The sequence below is a fragment of the Rhinolophus sinicus genome, linkage group LG07 (assembly GCF_036562045.2).
Source record: "Rhinolophus sinicus isolate RSC01 linkage group LG07, ASM3656204v1, whole genome shotgun sequence".
Classification (NCBI taxonomy): Eukaryota; Metazoa; Chordata; class Mammalia; order Chiroptera; family Rhinolophidae; genus Rhinolophus; species Rhinolophus sinicus.
The window spans coordinates 83,674,101-83,688,997 of NC_133757.1; the positions used below are offsets into that span (position 1 = coordinate 83,674,101).

At 51.4% G+C, this 14,897-nt stretch overlaps 1 protein-coding gene and 1 long non-coding RNA gene across 2 annotated transcripts; one reads left to right on the forward strand and one right to left on the reverse strand.

The window, feature by feature from the left end:
• The first annotated feature begins 499 nt into the window (after positions 1 to 499).
• Positions 500 to 7,959, forward strand: SPC24 (SPC24 component of NDC80 kinetochore complex). Its single transcript, XM_019745040.2, has 5 exons — positions 500 to 894; positions 5,023 to 5,167; positions 5,560 to 5,664; positions 5,780 to 5,856; positions 6,672 to 7,959. Exons 1-5 carry the CDS (start codon positions 735 to 737, stop codon positions 6,776 to 6,778), a joined length of 594 nt encoding a protein of 197 aa, XP_019600599.1. The 5' UTR covers positions 500 to 734; the 3' UTR covers positions 6,779 to 7,959.
• Positions 7,960 to 10,224: 2,265 nt separating this feature from the next.
• Positions 10,225 to 13,375, reverse strand: LOC141572815 (uncharacterized). Its single transcript, XR_012498305.1, has 3 exons — positions 13,165 to 13,375; positions 12,644 to 12,687; positions 10,225 to 10,937 (listed from the first exon to the last, which is right to left on the reverse strand). It is a non-coding gene; the product is annotated as an uncharacterized LOC141572815 (long non-coding RNA).
• Between the last annotated feature and the right edge of the window lie 1,522 nt (positions 13,376 to 14,897).

A 14,897-nucleotide genomic window follows, 5' to 3' on the forward strand; every position in this document is an offset into this window, starting at 1 on the left:
TTCCCAACAAAATTAAGAAGAAAGAAAATAGACCTAATTTATTTATAAAAAAAAATGACGGGATAAATGTGTTAGAAGCAAGGGGGAGTATTTTGAGGGGGACTAATGGCAATGTGTCTTTTACTATAATAATTTTTTTTATTTAAACATTCACCATATTGTTTGATCACACCTCACATATAGCGCTTTCTGAGTAACTGGCACCTGAGTAACAGGCACTGTCGTAATTTAATCCTCATGCCACCTCTGAAGTAGGTACTATAATGACACTTAATTTACTGAGGAGGAAAATGAGGCACAAGGGGATGAAGTTATTTACCCAGGATAACACAGCTAGTAAGTGACAAAGCTGGGACTGGAATCCAATAAATCCGGTTGCAGGCTCCATTTTGCTATGTAGCCTTTTACAGAATTTACTTTTTTGTGTATGGGTTTCCCATGCAGCTGGCGCTCCACCAAAGAAGCAATGCACAGCTTCAGACTATAGCAGCCGCTCTCCAGTCTGCTGGGGCGCCTGAGGCAGGAAGCCCGGAGGCACCTCCCCTGTGCCCACCGGCCAGCGCTTATCGCCGACAGAGTATCCCGCTCAAGCGCGCTAGGCCAGACCGGAAAAGGCGTTCCCCCCATGCGTTGATGACTGATGGAGGATCAAGCAAATGGAAATGGATCTTTTCAGAAAGGGGGCGGGTTCCTTGAGCAGTTAAATCTGCGCGGGAATTGGCCCTCGCGCAGTCATGGCGGCCTTCCGCGACATGGAGGAGCTGTGCCAGGGGCTGCTGAGCCTGCTGGGTGCGAACCACGCCGAGGCGCAGCAGCGGCGGCTACTGGGCCGCCACGGGCAGATGATGGAGCGGATGCTGGAGACACAAGACGGAGCCGAGCAGCAGCTGCGAGGTGAGGGCCTGGGCCAGCGCGGGGGCGGGGGCGGGAGCGCGGCCCGGGCTCTAGTCCTTGTGATGGGAGGGGGCGGCCAGGTCAGCCCCGCAAATCCCTCCCTCCTGGGTGGCTCCATCCTCTGCCCTATTTCCGGTGGGACCAGTGGGCGGGCGCTGCTCACTCTGAGTCTCAGTTTCCCCGCCCATGAAATGGGCTTTGGGACAGCGCCACCTCCAAGGGTTTAGTGGTGAATATACAGGAGCTTGGAGCGCCTGGCCCAGTTCTAAATGTTATGTGAGCAGGGGTTGGGGAACTCCGGGTGTAAATTAGGGTTCAGGAGTCAAAGTGCCAGGTTTAAAACCCAGCACCCCCATTTCCAGAGGTGGTTCGGATGTTACACTGAGCACCTGCTGTGTCCCAGGCGTAGTGCCATCCCTGAGATGGCAGCAGGGAATAAAACAGACAAAATCCCTTAGGAGGCTGATATGCTAGTGGAGGGATTACGGAGAATAAACAACAACAAATGGATACATCAGGAAATGATGGGCTAAGAAGAAAAAGTAGGTGTAGGGAGGAGTGGTGATGTTTTGGAGGAGGAGTCAGTGGAAGCCTTCTGAGATGATGTTTTAGCAGAAGCCCCAAGGAGACGAGGGAGGGAGCCAGGTCTATGGTGAGGATTAAATAAATTGATGTGGGTGAAGTGCCTCCTACTTTACATGGAGAGAACACTGGAGAAATAGTACCATGGTTGTCGAATCTGAGACACCATCAAATGTAAGACTCTCAAAGGTAAGAAAAGAAAAGCTCCGCTAATAAATATCTTAATATGCCACAGAGAAGGCTAGATCCAGCCTTTCCCACAGGTGAGGCCCAGATCCTTTGACTTAGATTTCAACTGTAAACTCATGAGCCCTGTGGTCTCAGACCAGTGGCTTCCCACTCAAGCCTCAGTTTCCTCATCTGTGAAATGGGACTGCTGATAGCACCCATTGTTGCTTCTATTCTCAGTGCCAGGATGTTGTTGTTTTTTTCTTTTTAAGGCTACAGAAATTTTGTGGTGTGTGTGGTAAAATAGACATAAGATTTGCCATCTGAAACATTTTTAAGAGTACAGTTCAGTGGCAGTAAGTATAAGTACATTGTGCTGCCATCACCACCATCTATCTCTGGAACTTTTTTCTTATTCCACACTGAAACTTTGTGTACTAACTTCTCATCCCCTTTCCTTTCTACTTTCTTTCTCTATGAATTTGACTCCACTAGGGACCTTGTATAAGTGGTATCATGAAATATTTGTCCTTTTGTGTCTGGCTTATTTCACTGAGCATAATTTCCTCAAGGTTCATCCATGTTGTAGCATGGGTCAGAATTTACTTTTTAAGGCTGAAGAATATTCCATTGCATATATATGCCACATTTTGTTTATCCATTCATCCGTCAATGGACACGTGGGTTGTTTCCAACCCTCGGCTATTGTGAATAATGCTGCTTGCTGTGAACATGGGAGTACAAATATCTCTTTGAGTCCCCTGTTTTCAGTTCTTTTTTGTATTTTTCAGGAATGGACTTGTAGGATCAAATGGTAATTTCGGTTTAATTTTTTGAGGAACTGCCGTTTAGTTTTTCACAGTGATTTTTTTGTGCCAGGGGTTTTTAATGCCTATTTACAGTTACATTTAATGAGGAGGTGCCATTTGTGTTGAGACTTGAATGACCGAGGAGCTAAATGGGGAACGGCTCAGGGAAAGAGCGTTCCTGGCAGGCGGGAGGAAAAGGCACAGTCATGAAGTGAGGGTGAGTTTAGAGACCCAAGAGAAAGAGACAAAAGATGGGGTCAGCAGCCTCCAGACCCCACCAGGCCTGTGAGTCTCTAGGAGGAGTTTGGGTGTCCATCTAAGCATGATGGGTGTCCTGGTCAGGGTCATCCTGTTCTTTTCTCGTTTTCTCCTCCGCCTCTCTCCTTTCCTCTTTTATCTTTCCTCCTGCCCCCCCTCCATTAACTCCCTCTCTAGAGCTGGTTTCGGGAGAAGATTAGCATCACCGAGGCTGCCTGGGTTTTAGCACAACAGATGGATTTGGGGCTGGAAAGAGAAGAGTCAGTGTTCTAGGCAGCTGGGGCTTTGAGTCAAACGGATCTGGTTCAGATCCAGATTTCGGAGCTCTGTGTGCACACGTGGACAAGTTCCTGAACCTCTTTGGGCTTCTTTTTTTTTTTTTTTTTTTTTCCAGATTTTATTGGGGAAGGGGAACAGGACTTTATTGGGGAACAGTGTGTATTTCCGGGACTTTTTATTGGGGAACTGTCGTGTGTTTTTCCCAGGACTCATCAGCTCCATCCAAGTCAAGTTGTTGTCCTTTCAGTCTTAGTTGTGGAGGGCGCAGCCCAGCTCCAGGTCCAGTCGCTGTTGTTAGTTTCAGGGGGCGCAGCCCACCATCCCTTGCGGGTGGGAGTCAAACCAGCAACCTTGTGGTTGAGAGGATGCGCTCCAACCAACTGAGCCATCTGGCCACCCGGGAGCTGAGCAGCAGCCCATTGAGTTTGTTCTAGTTGCGGAGGGTGCAGCTCACTGGCCCATGTGGGAATTGAACCCGCAGCCCCGATGCCCAGAGCTCGTACTCTAACCAACTGAGCCACCCGTCTGCCCCCCTCTTTGGGCTTCTGTTCTTCGGCTTTCAAATAGCGAGAGGAGTTAAGCCACCTCCTTCAGAGGGCTGTGAGAATGCGCTGAGTAGGGGCTCCCAGGACATCCTGCACACTTAGCGCACACTCAGGAGGGTGAGTGGAGAAGGGGCAGGAAGGCTGCGTAAGAAAGCCAGACCCTCAGCTCTCCTAACAGGAAATCAGCAGGCACCATCTCAAACAGACAAATCAAGAAATAGCAGCATAAGCAAATTATTTAGAAATATGAAGGTCAGTGCCCAAGAAAACAGTGAAGAGTTGAAAGTGGCTGCTGCAGGGGGTTGGAGAGGTGTGTGTGTGTGTGTGTTTAAATTTTCACAGCCATATACATGTAATACTTTGATTAAAAATGAAGTTGATGTCAGTTTGTAAACACTTAAATGCCAGCCCTTCGGGAAGCATTTTCGTCTGTGCCTTCTCTGAGTCGGCATGTTCCTCCTACTCTGTGGGAAGGAACACAGTAACCCTTTTAAGGTGCTTTTGATCTTTCTAAATGTTTTGTTCAACAAGTGTTTATTCTGAGTAGGTGCTGGCGATACATGGTGACTATAAGATGCAGTCTCTGATTTGAGGAAGAAAGATGAGGAATAAGTAATTCAGTGTGATAGGGGCTGTCGTGGGGGCACAGTCGTGCCCCGGCAGGGAGAGGAGCGTGCCCCACCACCTGAGCTTTCATTCGAGTCTGGGTCCAGGTATGTCCCATGGAGGACAGACAGATGGAAGTCCAGGACTGTGAAAAACATGGCGCGTTTGCAGAATGAGACATCTATGCAGCCAAAGCAGAGAGAAAAACATGTGGCAGGGTTAAAAGCAGGGAGAAAGGAGGCTGGCAAGGATGGTGAAAATGCTCAAAGGGACCTGGACCTTATCTGGGAGACACTGGGGAGCCATGGGAGGTCTCTGAGCAGTGGAGTGACTTCACATTTGCCTCTGAAGCAGCCACTCTGAAGGCAGAAGGCAGAAAGGATAGGCAGGTTGGCAACAAGAGAGACCAAGGCAGGGCATGGTGGGGAGACTGTCCAGGGTGGTCCTGGAGGGAAAAAGGACATGCACGAGGGAGGCAGGGGGACCTGCCAGGCCTGGATGGCCAATTGGATGCAGAAAGTGAGTCAGTCCCAGGCTTATTGCTCGGGTGACAGGATCGATTGTGACATTATAAATTAAGAGTAGGTGTCAAAGAAGGACCAGAGTGTGTGTGTGTGTGTATGTGTGCCTGTGGATTCGAATGTGTTTCGGTGAAATGGCAGCACTTAGGCAAGGTCCAGGTGGAACTGCCTGGTAGGTGTTTGGACAGAGGACAAGCAGGTCAGGTTGCTGCAGACAGGGAAGTGGGAACATTTGTTGTTGATGGGGGTGTTTGAGGCCACAGTCCGGTGAACCGCCCTCTGCTCCTCGGGCTCTCCTGGGGGAAGGGCAGAGCCTGGGGAGCCAGGGTTGCGGGGCCTCAGCCTTCTCCCACCCTGCAGAGATCCTCGAAGCGGAGAAGGACGTGGCCCAGAGCCTTCTTGACGCAAAGGAGCAGGCACAGCAGGGGAGCGCTGCGTTGCAGCAGATTGAAGCCGAGCTGCAGAAGGCCAGCGAGGAGGATGCTCAGCTGAAGGCCAGCCTCCTATATCCTTTCCTGCGTGCCTGAAATGGCTGGGCCGCAGCCGCGTCCGGGAGGCGCAAGTTCGTTTACGCTACCGTGTTTCCCTGAAAATAAGACCTAGCCGGACAATCAGCTCTAATGCGTCTTTTGGAGTAAAAAGTAATATAAGACCTGGTCTTACTTCACTATAATATAAGACTGGATCTTATATACTATAACGTAATATAATACCGGGTCTTATATTAAGTTTTGCTCCAAAAGACACATTAGAGCTGATTGTCCGGCTAGGTCTTATTTTCGGGGAAACCAGGTAGAAAAGAAGCTTGGAGCCAGAGGCCCTGAGCCCCGTGTGGCTGGTGTTGGCCCCTAGGCAGCCCTCCCTCCAAAGCCGGGGATCCTTAACTGACTGCCTTACTCAGCTCAGCAGGGAGCTAGAGGACCTCAAGGAGATCGAGGCCAATCTCGGAAAACAGGAGAGGGAAGTTGATGAAGACACAACGGTCACTATCCCTGCAGCCACGTAGGTCCCACAAGGCCGGTGTGAGTGTGGCCTGGGTGTGTGCACTCCCACAGCGCTTTGCTGGGGTCGATGCTGGGGTAACTTTTTTCACTTTGTGTTTTTTTTTCTTATACAGGTACGTGGCTCAGCTTTATCACCGAATTAGTAAAATTGAGTGGGATTATGAGTGTGAACCGGGAATGATCAAAGGCAGTATCCTTTGTGGGGAAGAAAGGAGCCCTGTGCGCTGGTGGTGGGGGTGGGGGATGTAAACGGTGCAGCCGCCGTGGAAAACAGGATGGTGGGTCGTAAAAAGGAAACAGAATCACCCCGAGATCCAGCAGTCCCCCTTCTGAGTATAAATACAAAAGAACTGAAAGCAGGGACTGGACCAGATACTCGCACACCTGTGTTCGCAGCAGCGTTGGTCACAGGAGCTGCGAGGTGGAAGCCACCCTAATGCCCGTTGATAGATGAATGGCTAAACCTAATGGGGTGTCCACATACAATGGACTAGTATTCAGCCTTAAAAAGGAAGGACATTCTGACACCTGCTCCAACTTAGATGAATCTGGAGGACATTCTGAGTGAAATAAGCCAGTCACAAAAGGGCAAACACTGTGTGATTGCACTTACAGGAGGTCTCTAGAGGAGTCAGATCCATGGAGACAGGAAGTAGATGGTGGTGCCAGGAGCGGGGGCGGGGGAGGGGCGTGAGTGTTTAATGGGGACTGAGTGTCAGTGTGGGAAGGTGAGAAAGTTGGAAATGGATAGTGGGGATGGTGGCACAACAATATGCATGTGCTTAATGCCATTGAACTGGACACTTAAAAATGGTTGAGATGGTAAATTTTACGTTATATGTAGTTTACCACAATTAGAAAAAATGTAGTACATGATCAGTTTTAACTTTTTGTTCATAAAAATGTATTTCAGTCTCTATCTGAATAAGTTTTCTACAGCATTGTTCTTCCACGGTGGGGTTGTGGGAACCTGTGTGGCAGGTTTCCTTACATCCTTGCCCTCAGTCCATCACGGCCCCAGGGTTGCCCAGCCCGTCCACCTGGACAGCACCCAGCTCTCCAAGAAATTCATCAGCGACTATCTTTGGAGTTTGGTGGACACGGAGTGGTAGCCAAGAGCCTCGTGAATTGTGTCTCACACACAGTGGGAATCGTGTCTCACACACAGTGGGTGGTTGGTGCCTTGGTAGTAAGATAAGCTTAAAATTAAATGTTTGTACATAAGTGGGATTTTTACTGGATTTCTCTGCCACCCCTCCCTGATTTCAGCCTCAGATGCTAGTCTGGCCTGGGCTAGGTAACCATAGAGCTGATTTAAATGCTAGGCCTGTGACTTCACATCTGTGACAACACTCTACAGACGGCACCATAGTATATGATAATAAATTTCAGGTCTTTATCATTTATTATTCAGGTTTGTCCCTTTTTTATTCATTCACGGTATGAATATCTTTGAGTGCCACTGTGTGCCAGAACTATGCTAGGTACCCAAGATGAAGGTGACAAAGATCCTTCTAGCCCATGGAAGAAGCAAGCGTGAGCAGGTGCCACCCTTATGCCTGGTCAAAACACATTTCCTAGCCTCCCTTGCAGCTAAATTCAAGCCAATAAAATGTAAGTGGAAGTGTTATATGAGACTTCTAGAAGGCTTTTTAAAAGGCAAGGGAGTATCTCCTTTCCTTTCCCCTCTGTTTTCTGGAATTTGGGTGTGATGGCTGGAGCCCTGGCAGCCATAGTGCCGCATGCAAGGTATGCTGTCCTCTAGGGGTGCTAGGAAACTGGCTCCCTAATGATGGTAGAGCTGGTATCAATTCTGGACTCCTTGAACTGGAGGGGGATCCTAAACTCTCCTGTGGGGCGGCCGGACGGCTCAGTTGGTTAGAGCGCAGACTCTGAGCAACAGGGTTGCTGATTTGATTCCCACATGGACCAGTGAGCTGCGCCCTCTGCAACTAGAGTGAAGACAATGACCTGCCACTGAGCTCCCGGGCGGCTGGATGGCTCAGTTGGTTAGAGCGCATGCTCTCAACAACAAGGTTGCCAGTTCAACACCCGCATGGGATAGTGGGGTGCGCCCCCGCAACTAGATTGAAAAAAAAATATGGCAACTGGATTTGGAGCTGAGCTGCGCCCTCCTCAACTAAGATTGAAAGGACAACAACTTGACTTGGAGCTGATAGGTCCTAGAGGAAAAAAAACAAAAACAAAACACTGTTTCCCAATAAAGTCCTAGAAATACACACTGTTCCCCAATATAGTCCTGTTCTTCCCCAATAAAATCTTAAACAAACAATCTTGAGTGTGCCGTTGTTATTTTTGTGTTTCTATCAAACAGCCAAAATAAACCCTAACTGATTTAGTACACCACCTAGACCAGGGCTGGCCCAGCAATGTGTTCATCTAACCCTCATCCTCAGTGATTTGGGTACTACTATGAGTGGGAAGCTTGTGGCCTGCCTGCCTGCCTGCCTGAGGGGACAGGAAGTAGAGTCCCATTGGTACATTTTGCCCCCTGGATACAGCCTTGCCTGAAGCCAATAGATTATTAGTTACATGAACCTCTGGGTGTTGGGTTCCATGCACCTCCGTATAACTGAATTGTTTACAATAAGCGTAATTAGTATTTTCAATCAGAGAGGGACATTCTAGGCAGAAGGAACAATAAGTTCCAGCAGCATCTGAGCACATTCCAGTAGGCACTGAAAACATTCCATTTCAGTGACCCGAGTAGGTCCTGGGGCAGAGAAGCCTGCCTGTTTGGCTCCAGGGAGATGGACCCAAAAAAGAGGGCTCAGCCTCCCTGAAGCATAAAAAGCCCCAGTCCACTTGGCTTGAAAGATTGCCAGAAGTACTTCAGGGGCCTGTGCTTTAATGCCAGGGCCTGGCTTTACATATTCAAGTAAATGTTCACACAGCCCTTCTGGGCTACTTTCATTTTCTAGGTCGGTAGAGTTTTTTATGGTGTGAAATGGGAGCAGAGCCATCTACCATCAGCCTGCAAAAGCAAAAGACTAGACCTAGACCAGAGTTATCCCAGCTCAGCCCTGGTGACATTGGGGCTGGTCATTCTGTGCTGGGGACAATGCTGGACGTTGCAAGAAATTCAGTATATCCCTGGCTTCCACCCTCTAGGTGCCAGGAGCACCACTACCCCCAATGTAATGTTCACAAGTGTCTGGCTATTGCCAGTGTCCCTGGGGGGTTGCCACACACAAGGCTGCCCACCCACCTTGCAGCCTCATCCAGGAACCAATCAGGCATTGGCCAGTGGCGAGCTGAGTAACAGCTGTCACCTGATGGCCTTTCCTATTCCTGCTAACAGCTGGCCTCTACCGGCTCACCTGTGTGGGTAAAGGTGCCAGGAGTGCACCCCCCCCCCCCCAGCCCTGCTAGGCCCCGAGGACTTGGTAGAATAGCCAGCCCAGCTGAGAATCTAGGGCAGGAGAAGAGGCGTATTTTCCCTAGACCCAGAGTGCCTGGGAGAGTGTTCCGCCACAGAATAGGCCTATCTGTACCCCTGGCCCAGGGCCTAAGCCCCTGGGGGTCTGCTCTCAGGCCCAAAGCAATCACCTGGTTTTGTTCTGGGAGCGGACCAGGAGGCATTGGCCTGCCTGCATCTCAGTTTCCCCAAGAAGAAAGTCCCTTTAGGGAGGCTGCATGAACCCAGGCTCAGAAGGGCCGTGTCCATCCGTCTTGGATCCCCTAGCCTCTGTCTCCCCAGGCAGCCCCAGGGACTGACCCGAAGGAGTGAGCAAGTAGGGGAGGAACGTGGCCTGGCAGGGCCGAGGCTGGTGGGTGGGTTCAGGGAGGTTCCTGAGCTCACAGGGAGGGGAGAGGCCCTGGCCCTCGACATGCCTGAGCCCTGACTCAGGGCTGGCTTGACGCCTGGGACAGCCAGCGGGATAGCCTTGGGCCCGCAGCTTCCAGCCTGCTCGCCCCCTGCCCCCACCTCCCTCAGAGAGCTGCTCCATTGGCAGCCACCAGCTCTTTCTGGAATTCTGGAAGCCGGCCAGAGGCACGCTGAGCGCTAGGCCCAGCCCTGTTGAGGAAGGATCAAGATTATATCCCCAGAACCAGGGAGTGGAGAACCAGGTCACCAGACTCCAGAACTGAGGGTCAACTCCACACCACCGCCCCCATTTCTATTCTGGCACCCCCTCAGGTCCAGCATGGGCCCAGCACCATCGCAAGGGGGTGAGGAGTATCCATTTTCCTGGTGGGGAAACAGGAATGGCAGGGTTTAGTCAGTTGTCCCAAGTCACAGGACAGTGACACCCCTGGAGTCTGAACCCTGGCAGTAGGGCCTCAGGGCCCAGGGAGAAGCATTTTGGCTTTTCAGAGAAACAGCCTCTGAAGCACCTGCCCCTTGTCTAAGGTCACACAGGTAGACAGAGACCAAGCAGGGCCTGGAACTTGTGCCTCCACTTGGACAAGCTCTAAAGGGTGACAGAATCAGACAGGTTCTGTTACTGGAAGGCTGGCTGTTCTCGGCACGGTGTCCAGGTTCTTGGCGTCTCGAGCAAAGAATTGAACGAGATACCGAGGTAAAGTAGTGGAAAGCAGTTTATTAGAAGACATAGTACATTTCAAAGAAATAGAAGTGGACCCGAGCAGCAGAGAATGGCTCAAGGGCCGAAGGTGACATTAGGAGGAGAAAAGTACACTCCAAAGAGTGTGGAGCGGGCCGAGCAAAAGAAGAGGCTCAAAAAGGCTCAAAAACTGGCGAGAACTTGGAATTTTTATCCTTTTTTCTCCAGAAGGGTCTGTTCCTTTCCAGGCGTGGGGCCACTTGATTCACACCTGTGATTGACAAGAAGCTATTACTTCATCTTTTTAGACTGCGCAGGTGTGAGTGGCCGGTTTGATCTAGTTGGGTGTCTTGTACTCATTTGTTCCTCATAGGGGTGGATAATTACAATGAAAAGGGGAAGTTTTGGGCAGAGAGGGGAGGTCTTTTAGGCAGTTGAATACTATGGGTTATGCAGGAATGCAGAGACCCGATGCCCGTGTCTAACTGCCTGCCTTGTTTTCCCCTTGAGAGACGTGATCCCCATAAAATCTCTATGGGAAGTTGAGGGACAGGAGGTGTATTCTGTATCTTCTTCCTGCTGGGCAGGGGCATAGAGCTGTCCCTACGTATTGGGGGATTCATGGAACCCTCGCCCTGTCTGATCTCAGATGAGAGGAAGGGGTCCGCCTTGGAAGACCGCGTTGACTTCTTTGGTTGGGACTGGCAATCTTGCTGGGGTATCCTCTGTATCCCCAAGGCCCCTGAATGAGGAAAAATAGATTTGAATTAATAAATCCATTAGCTATACAGAACCTGTGGCCATTCAACCAGGCCATTCAGGTGGCATCAATTGTCGTGGAGCTGAGCCCAGAATAGGTTGGAAAGAACATTAGGCTTCAGTAATTACAATCAACAAGTACCCTGGCCTGGGAGGGGGGTGTCCAGAATGGCTTGGGGATGTTGGGAAGTCACAGGCTTTTAAGTATTTATCTGAGAGACATGCTGTGATGCAGGCCAGGAGCAATCTTTATAGTCTAGGATTCAGAAACTGATTAGAAGACTAATCAAAGCCGGGGCTAAGGAGCTAAGAAACTATGGAAAAGGAGACTTAAAATTTCTGTAGTGAGGGAGGCTTAAAACTTTTGTAGCGGGGGAGCGCTCCCATATCAGTTCTAGATACTTAAAGTCATTCTTGTTCAGTGACTGTGAATCAGGTATCTGCACACCAGGCCAATCTGGCTGACATTGGTGTTTCCTGGAAAAATAGCCAAGGGGCCGAACCCTTCACCAGGGACCTCTGACAAGCTTGGTGAGCTGAGGCTGGGGTAGGCCAGGACAGGTCTGGGGGCATCAACACAAAGATGCTTAGTTTCCCCGGGACTCTCCATGTGTGGCTTGCACTGGTCCACCCTCATGGTCCCAGGACCTCCCGGTGGCCTTCCTGACTGACAGAAATGTGGACTAAGCATCTGTGACCTGCCAGCCCCCCTTCAGGGAGCCACACTCCAGGGGAGGCCATGACAAACTGGAGTCGAGCAAGTGCTATGTGCCTGGCTCCGTGTTTCCTTACAGGTGAGGAAACTGAGGCACAGAGAGGCCAAGCTATTTGTGTAAATGTTTGCAGCTGATGGATGGCAGAGCTGGGGTTTGAACTCGATCCTCAGCTTGTGCACTTAACCCTGACCTACGAATGAGGTCATTTCAGAAGTCATTTCAGTTTGTGATAAACGCTGTTGCTATGGGAGGGAAGGCTCTATAGGGGACCCAGGGGGAGGTGTCTTGTGAGCCCAGACCTGGGGACAAAAGGCAGAGGCCAGTGTGAAGGGAACTTTGAGGTCCACCGGGTCTGGTTACGCTGGGCCTGCAGTCCAATGAGACATGGGGAGGATTTTCAGAGTCCAGGGAGGGCCCCTGAGTGGGGCCCTGGTAAAAGGGAGCCTGATGCGGGCTGGACTCTTGACAGAGGTCACAGTGCAGACGCCCAGCCTGACTAGGGGGGCTGGTCTTACTATGAGCCCCCAAGCTACCCCACTCCATCTCAGACAGCATGCGAGAGGAGACCAGGGTAAGCAGCTGGGCTGGGGAGGGTGGGGCTTGGGAAGGAGGGAGCCCCTCCACCCAGGGCAGGAAGCCACACTGAAACCTGAGCTGTGGGGAGGGGAGGCTGGACTGGACCCAGGAGTCCTGGGAGCTGGACCTTCTCCACTTCCCCGCGCCCGGCTGACCTGTTTAATTGAGTGGGTGATGTGACCTGTGCTTTCACACTCAAAGCCCTCAGCCTCCCATCCCTTCAATGATCATGGGAATTCACTTCCTGAGGAAGGGAAGGGAGTAGGAGTGGACCCCCTAGTGGGGGAGGGCCAGCTGGCCAGGGAGAGGGGGTTGGGGCAGCCCTCCGCCTCTTCCCCGCCTCCCCCTTCCCTCCCAAGGACCTGGGCCCAGCCCCGCAGGCTCCAGCCTGACTCACCGCAGGCAGCTGTGGTTTGGGATGCCAGGGCTGGGGGCGGGCAGCTGCAGAGGACAAGAGTTGGAACATCAGGCTTGGGGGAGCAGCTTCCCTCGGCCACCCACCCCATCCTGCCAGAGCTGTTGAGTTCGGGCCCCATCTTCAGGGGTGGCAGTCCCCAAGGTCCAGACTGCTCCCACCCCTGCAGGACCAGCACTGTGGGACAAGCACTGAACCCACAGACCAGGGAGCTGGTCATACGTCCAGGGGCCAAATCTTAACCTGGGTGATATCTATGCTTTTCACTATGGAATGCCATTCTGAGCGCAGAAAATCCCCCACGGTGACTCTCACACCAGCTGGCAGGGGAGAAAGGCAAGGGGAGGGGAGTCTGGGTCCATGGACCCCGAACCTCCCCTTTCCCATCTGTAAAGTGGGCGCGGGTCACTGTTCCCTCCTCAGGAGGCCTTCACATCATGAGGAGCAGATCAGTTAATCCCTGAGACAGGTTTATCTTTGTCAGAAAGCTCTTAGTCCATCACCTCTGGCCTCTTACGTGCGGCTCAGCTTACACGTCTGTCTCCTTTCCCCTTGAGGTGCCCTCCAGCCACCTCCTGGCCCCTCCTGTGTGCAGGCCATTCAGGATCATTTGTCCCATTTTCCACATAGCTGAGCATGGAATCAGTCAATCAACCAATTATCGACGGCCTATGTGCAGGCCCCGAACGCTTCCTGTGCGGCCTGTTTAGCTTTCGCCCCAGAGGCATTTTGGAACCTTCCCAAGACAAAAGGCGGAAGGAAGGAAGTGCCACCCTGTGGACACAGAAAAGATAACAGTCCCTGGGCTCCTGGCTTTTGCCTCCAACCACGCCTCCTCCCCACCCCCCACACACTCACAGAGCAGGGGAGGTGGGATCAGTTTCCCTCTTTTCAGTCGGGGAAACTGAAGCTCTGATGGGCCCACAGTCACCCATCTCAACCCAGGTGGCCTGGCCCCGTCTGTGACCCATCTGTGCTTTTTTTTTTAAATATGTATATATATTGTGGGGACGGAGCCAGGAGTGCAGTTTCCAGGCTCTCAGCCTCACGTGGAAAGATGCTCACTCGGGTAGTACAGGGCCATCAACTGTGATTGGATGGCCATCAGCTGTGGCTAGTTGGCCGTCAGCTGTAACCAGTGAGCCACTGGCCACTAATATAACTGCTGTGGCTACGCTAGCAGCAAATGGGGGCTAGAAAGCAGATGGTGGCTGAGCTAGCAAGAGCGGATTCCAGTTAGCAAGTGGGGTTGGTTGGTTGACAGAGAAGCAGAGAGCAGGTAAGCAGGTCGTATGGATCCTGTTTGCTGTGTCTCCAACCCAGCCACCAGCAAGAATATAGTGGTATGACTCCCCTATCTGTGGCTCCGTGGGTGTTCCTTTTTGGCCTCACCATGTCCTGCGTTCTTATGTGGGGAGCAGGACCAGAGACCCTGCATGACACCCTGCATGACAGATATATATAAGATTTTATTGGGGAAGGGGAACAGGACTTTATTGGGGAACAGTGTTTACCTCCGGGACTTTTTCCAAGTCAAGTTGTTGTCCTTTCAGCATGCACTCCAACCAACTGAGCCATCTGGCCACTCGGGAGCTGAGCAGCAGCTCATTAACTTCATTCTAGTTGCGGAGGGCGCAGCTTGCTGGCCCATGTGGGAACCGAACCCGCAGTCCCATTGCCCAGAGCTCGCGCTCCAACCAACTGAACCACCCGTCTGCCCACCCCCCGAACCCCCTCCCCTATCTGTGCTTTTTTCCACCCCACTGCCCCAACACTCTGGGTTGCCTGCTGCTGGGTCCATCCTGCCCTCCCTCGCTTCACCCTATAAGACAGGGAACCCCATTTCCCAGGTCCTGCTGGGTTCAGCCAATGGGGGCATTGGTGCAAGTGGGGGCAGGAGGTGGGAAGAGGCAGGGGTCTCTCTCTGTCACGGACAGTGTCTCCCCAAGGCTCACACAGCTCCTGGGCTCCACATCCTCCTTCTGCTGTGACTTATTTCTAGTTGCCTCTTTGTCCCCTATTTGTGTTTTTTAAAAATAATTATCACTAATTAGCATTATTTTAAATTGTGGTCCAATACACATAACATAAATTTACCTTTTAACCATTTTTGAGTGTACATTTCAGTAGTATTGAGCATATTCAAATGGTTGTGCAGCCATCACCATCATCCATTTCCAGAATTTTCTCACCTTTCCAAACTGACAACACTCTGTTCCATTACCTGCTAACTCCC

Bases quoted from the DNA above. Each gene is read 5' to 3' on its own strand.
- SPC24 (XM_019745040.2), top strand. From the start codon at position 735: ATGGCGGCCTTCCGCGACATGGAGGAGCTGTGCCAGGGGCTGCTGAGC. The intron at 895-5,022 runs GTGAGGGCCTGG...CCCACCCTGCAG, and splicing joins AGCCGAGCAGCAGCTGCGAG to AGATCCTCGAAGCGGAGAAG. The intron at 5,168-5,559 runs ATATCCTTTCCT...TGACTGCCTTAC, and splicing joins CAGCTGAAGGCCAGCCTCCT to TCAGCTCAGCAGGGAGCTAG.